The 6,310-nt window shown below is 47.7% G+C and overlaps 1 protein-coding gene across 1 annotated transcript; it reads right to left on the bottom strand.

Moving 5' to 3' along the window:
• Positions 1-1,598: 1,598 nt before the first annotated feature.
• Positions 1,599-4,210, bottom strand: LOC129675142 (rhox homeobox family member 2-like). The gene is made up of 4 exons (XM_055605163.1): positions 4,129-4,210; positions 3,511-3,961; positions 2,877-2,922; positions 1,599-1,694 (listed from the first exon to the last, which is right to left on the bottom strand). Exons 1-4 carry the CDS (start codon positions 4,208-4,210, stop codon positions 1,599-1,601), a joined length of 675 nt encoding a protein of 224 aa, XP_055461138.1.
• Positions 4,211-6,310: the final 2,100 nt, after the last annotated feature.

Here is a 6,310-nt window from a genome sequence, read left to right as displayed (position 1 = left end):
GAGTCCCTGCAAACAGCCTGAAGGGACCAAAAACCACTGCTTTCCCCTTCCCACCCCTGCAAGACTAAGAAGAGTTCTCAGGGTATCCCAAATCCCCATGGGGCAGGAGAGAAGTGTGGAGCTCAATGAGGCATGCACAACCTGAGGGCAGGAGCTCTACTTGGATTTCATTCCTCTAGAGGAGGAGCAAAGCTAAACCGGGCATCCAAGGCTGCTGGGGCCTGCCAGCCTTTGCCATGTTCATAATGTCTCCTGGCCAGCTCAGAGGAGACTTTTCTTTCAGTATGTGGAGTCAGTACAGAGCCCCAAAACTAGACAATGTGCATCAAATAAAACACAGTGGAGGACTCAGGTCTGAATGGGACATTTCTATCATACCCCTTGCTCACAAGGCACAGGGAAATTTGAGGAAGATTGGAGGAATATTGGTAGAGCTGGGAGATGTGATTAACTGGGCTAGACATGACAAGTGCAGTGACCTCAGGTTCAAGGACATGAACCTGCCTGTAGTGCAATTCTGATACATGCTACAGTAGGAAGCACCCTCAAATCACCATGCTGGGAGACATCATATGGACACAAAAGCAAGACATCATGTGTCTGCAAGCTGATGAGTCTCTTGGAGCTCTCAGATTCACAGGACAGAAAGTACACTATGGTTTGCAAGGCCTGGAGATGGGGATATTGGGCCAAGATCATGTCCTAAGTGTGGGGCTCTAAGAATAGGTCACGTCTCTTTCTCTCACTAAGATGAACTTTGTTTATTGGGACCGGCAGCTTCCCATATGGAAGGAAATGGTGCTTCGAATTCTCTATGCACTGAGTATTCTGGGACACTGCTAAGCACCCATCCTGCTTATACATTTTGAATAGAAGCAAAGGTCCCCCAAAGTACTAAATCTTGAGGACTGGGGGTTCCACCAGTCAGGTGACAAAATACAGACAGGACACACAGCAGTCAAGTTGTCTGAACAGGCGAGGGTGGGACCATGTGCTCCCTCAGCGGGAATGGAGGAAATGAGAGAGAATCCTCAGGCCTGGATGGACAGATAATCCTCTCCCTTTGAAGCAGCAGGACTTCTTGCCAATGTGGCTCCTCATGCCCTGCAGGTCCACAGAGAGGGAGGGCAGCTCACATAACGTTCCCATTCCTCCAGCCGATCAAACCTGGCTTTAGCCTCTGGGACCCACTGCAGTGTGGGTAGGACCAGACATGTCTAGAAACACACTGTCCTCTCTTTGGGAACTTTCCCAACCTGTCTGTCCTAGTAAGGAACTGGTTCTCACAGAGGCAGAGCATGTCATAGTGATTCCATCTTCCCTGCATCACCTCAGGAAACAAGACCTCTTTGCCATTCTGCTTAAATGCCATTTCTGGGATTGACTACTCTCTGTCAAATACACATACCCACAGTTTAGCAACACCAAAAACAATGGGACCAACATATTGAGAATCTACATCTTTATTGCTAAGATAATTGTAGAGAAGAAAAGGTTGTCGTGGCCAGCAAGGGGTCCCTGACATTGGTGGCATAAGAGGAAACCATGCTCATCTGGCTCCAGGACATGGATGGCACTCAAGTGCTGCTCCAAAACCTTTAGGAAGCATTGTTCTGTGGACCAGGTGGCATACTGTAGAACGTCACCAATCTATTATTTCTTCTGAAAATGGATCTCCTGGTCCTAAACCAATCCTATAAACAGGAGAAAGGGATGCTTTAGTACTAGGCATTGAAGAACACATCCTATAACTCTGTATCCCGGGTTACACTTTGGAATGTATTTGGAACCCACCCAAGGGACTGGTGTATGCTAGGCATGTGCTCTAGCACTGAGCTACTCCCCAAGAAGGAGCACTTAAATCTTCTGATGGCCTGGAAACTAATTTTTATTGGTCTAACCCCAAGAAGGGTTGAAAAGGTACCTCAGCATATACTGGTTGCTCAGAATGCTGGAAGCAACAGGTTTCATTCTCACTGAAACAAGAAAACACCCCCCAAGACTCAAGCCCCTTAGGACATGTAATGGCACTTGCAGTCCTTCAGCCACAGAACAGACCCAGAACATTGCCTCTTCTCTCCATCACTGATATTTTTATTGCATTCCCTTAGGAAAGGATGCAGATCTAGCTCATGGGTGTTCCTGGTCCTTGCTGTGGAAAAGTATCAAAGAGAGTTAGAAGTATATGAAGGCCAAAGGCTGCCCCTCAGGATTCCATCCACGCTGTTAGCCTTTTGTGAGCACCCAGAGAGCACATTTTATGACACAAAGGACACCTCTTCCTGCTTCAGGCTTCCTGCCTGGCTTCCCAGAATACTGTCTACAGGCTTTTCCCTTGTGGGCATAAGATCTGGAAAAGGCAGGGGTGATTGCAAAGGTGGTCAGAGTGCACCTTCACAGCCAGCAAAACACAGGTAACAGTGCCATAGGCTGCTTGAGGTCCCTGACCCCAGTACTGGTCTGAGAACTAGGCTAGGAATCTGCACTTACAGACCAAAGCGAGGAGAAATCAGAGAAAAGATTCTCTGAGACATTCAGAGTGACAGCGATTAAGATGGGTAAGAACATGGTCACTTTACTTTTTGAGGCATGTGGACAGCATGGCCTTCAGAATGTCATCAAGACACACTATGTCTACGGAGGGAGAGGAAAAGGACTCCGCCATCTTAGGTTTTCAGTTGGGTCAATCGGCATTTCCTGCCTGACAAGATGGAGGTCTTGCATCATCTTCAAGCTAGCCTAGCTGTGTACTGGCCTGGCAGCTTTGGGAGGCCCCTTCAGGGTTCAGCTGTGCTGCTGAGCTTCCCTGTCTAGACAGTATCATCACCGGATGTGGGGCCCTTGCAAAATACTTTTTTTTTTTTCATACTACTTACCTGCACATCAGCTTCGGACACACCCATCCATCTTGCAAGATCCTTTCTGAAGGGAAAAATTCCAACATTTAGGCTTTGTGGAGAAAATAAAGTGTGTTAGGACATGCTCGATTTGCTTTCAAATGCTTAAGGGTCCATACTCCTTGCAAGCACCTGTCTATATACACAGACACTATTCTCAGCATTGACCTTAGGGCTCACCTTAGCAACAGGCTTCTTTCAGGGACCAAATTTAAGGGTACACCCCAAAACACAGATGTACTTAAAAGGTGAAAATCAGTTAAGAGAGCTCCCGGGATGAAAACCATTAGCAAAGTTTTAATACAAGATGGAATATCTCCTGCATTTCCCAGCCACACCTCAGGCTTCTCACCCATACCTCCAGAAACGTATGTACAAGAACAAGCATTATCTAAATTTCCCAAACTTGTGTCACTAAAACAGGGCAACAAAAACAGTATTTCCCATTGGGCATAGACCTTATCTCCCTACCCCAGAACCTAATTTCAGGTGGTGGTCCTAGCAGGGCGGCTTTATTTCTGGAGGAAATCAGAGAGCTGGGAAGAGCCAAAGAACACCCCAGACCAGGGTGCACTGCCTGCGAAGCAGGCGCCTAGTAGGGCAACCTGCTTACCTTGCTCGCAAACTTGGGTAGCGCGTCTCATGGAAAAGGCGCTCCAGATCTTGCAGTTGAGACAGTGTAAACCTGGGCCGGCGCCGGGGAGGCTGCCTATCCCCAGTCAGTAGACTGTTGGTGCCCTCAGGCATAGCAGCCTCTTGCTGAGGCTGTGGCTGATCACTGCTGCTAGGGACTTCTATTGGGTGAATCTTGTCCATGGAGCTAGAAGCACCAATGCGAGCATATTCTTCTTCCATTTCTTCTTTATTTTCTCCCTCCTTTACTACTCCTGTGACTTCCAGAGTAGGACTTAACTGAGTGAGGTCTTCTTGAGCAACTTTGCCCTGAGCAAATTCACCCTGAGCAAGTTTGCCCTGATCAAGCTCACCCTGAGAAAACTCGCCCTGTACAACCCCTTGCTTGCCTCCTTCCTCTCCAGCCTCTGAGACGACCACCGCATTCTCATCTGAAACAGAGAAAACAGATAAAGATCTGAGAATCGTGGCCCAGGGGTCTTTGGAAAGCCTGGAGAGTGGACACAGGTAGAGACGGGTAATGAAAGCAGAAATCCACTGGTCTTGCCACTGCATTGCTTCCGGGACACCTCCAAGGTCCAGAGAAAAGTTTACTGACCAATCTGTTGTTCCTGGTCTTCATTAGGTCCCAGACCCAGCAGCCTTCTGAAACTGAGGCAGCACCCTTGACGAGTCTCCATCCCGGGAGTCTTTCCTTCAGACCTACTCCGTACTCCGCGAGCTTCAAAATCCGTGTGCTCGCAGTTCCAGCACCAGAAATACAGCTCTGATTCCGGACCCGGAAGGGTTCTCTCCTGACACCTCATCCAAATTACGGTGTGTCCAATCCGCAGTGCCTGTGGGTTTGTTCTCTGAGGTGAACAAGCAATCGCAGTTTAGGACTGCAAAGACCAGAGAGTGCTTTAAAAAGGAATGCAGCAAATGGGTGAGTGGCTCCAAGTTGCTGCTTAGCAGACACCTCTAGCCTTGGGTAAGGCTGAACTGTTCAAATTCTGTTGCAGGTGTGGAGAGCTGCTTGTTTGTCAGGCAGCTTTGTTATAGAGCTCTCAGTGAAAATCATGTTTTCACTCTGGCCCTTCACCTGGAGTCAGGGATAAGCTGTATGTTTTGCCAAGTTCACTTCCTTTTGTTTGAGACAACAGGCAGGATATTTTGCCAAGTTCACTTCGTTTTATTTCTGTGTGGATTACACGGACAGGTAAACAAGTTTGACTTCTCCTTGAACCCCTTCGTTGTAGTGAGTTGCTTTGCTCTGACTATGAAAATGGATTGTGGCATAAATGGGTGTGACAATTTCTACTAGTAGCCTTCTTGAGCAGATCCACTGTGTAGTGCGTGTGTTTCGTTTTCTTTCAATGCTCACTCCCCACTCAGGAACTGTTGGTCTCTGCCTGTGGGATCTGGCCCACAGGGAGCAACATAAAGACCTTCTGCAGCTCAGCAGAGCCTTGAACCCAGTTGGCTAATTAAACTATGCAAATGCCCTTTAAACCAAATGGCAAAAAGCATCCTTTAATAAGGCAGTACAACTTAGACTCCATCATTGATGCCCCACATAGTGATTTGCCCAGATGTAGAGTGTGCCCTTACCTCATCTGTGCTGCTTGAAAAGTCCAGTGTGATGGGAAATATGTGGGAAGGCCGGGGCAAGATCGTCCTGACAGGCTGTGTTCACAAGGGGCCTGAAGTAGTCACAGGCTCATTCTGATAGTGTTTGCATGGGAAGAGAACTTTCTGTGCCTAGCTGTGCTTGACCCAAGGACCTAGGGTGACCCAAGGACGTCCACAATCATCAAAGATCAACCTTGGGCACTGGCCCCAAACTTGGTGTCTCAGAGCTGTGAAGGTGAAAGACACAGGAAGTAAACAATTCTGTATGCAAGCTTCACCAAGAACAACTTCAGGAAACGGGGAACCTGAGGAAAATTTAGAGAAACTCCCCAGACTAGGTAGATGATGACACCAAAATGTAACAGTGTCATTGAACTCTGTCATCTAGTGGTTTTTGTTTTTAATAGGAATGTGGCAGAGTCTGGAGAAAGGCTGAGGTAGTTGTTAGGAGATGGCTTACTTCTCTTGGATGGACAGTCTCTTGGCTGAGACAGTGGACGGTCCACATGGTCTGGCCCTGTTCGCCTATTGTCCACCTGGTTAGTAATGGCTGATCCAAACCTCCCCTCTAAGCCCCTTTGCTCATCCCTGTCTAAAGCTTTGTTATTTGCTGGCTTTGACTGTCTGCTAGCTATTGTGTGGTGCTATAACCTCTGACATTTCATCCCTCCCAATCGTCTTTTACTAATCATCTCTCTTCTCATGGCTACCAAGAAGCAGCTGCAATTGTTCTTCCTATTCTCCTGGACTCCAGGATGGTTGTGAAGGGCTGTCCTGAAACAGGGATGGGAGGCTATCTTAGAAGCTGTCTTTACTTACTCCCACAATTATCTGTGGTAGAAGCCCAGCTATATTAGAAAACAATACTACCACATGTGCTTTCCCTAAAGACCTGGTGGGCTGCCAGGCTGGATGACACTAGCTGCAAGCCCTGTCCTTCTCTCATTGTCAGTTTGGCTGTCTCATACTCAGTCTGCACAAACTCTTTGTTTCTCATCCTAGTGGTTCTGGTTTGACTCTTTCAACCCTAACCCTTCTTTTAGCCCCAGCATCTCTATAGCATTTGTGAACAACTTGCAAATTTGAACATGGGTGCTTTCCCCTCACTACCAACAGAGACATAGCTCCTGCATCAGTACCAACCCTGGATTCTGAGATAAATTTCCCAG

This window comes from Psammomys obesus, unplaced genomic scaffold, assembly GCF_907164565.1.
Source record: "Psammomys obesus unplaced genomic scaffold, mPsaObe1.curated_primary_1811, whole genome shotgun sequence".
NCBI classification, from domain to species: domain Eukaryota; kingdom Metazoa; phylum Chordata; class Mammalia; order Rodentia; family Muridae; genus Psammomys; species Psammomys obesus.
The sequence above is the reverse complement of the archived record's forward strand: the minus strand, read 5'-3'. Positions and strand labels throughout refer to the sequence as shown.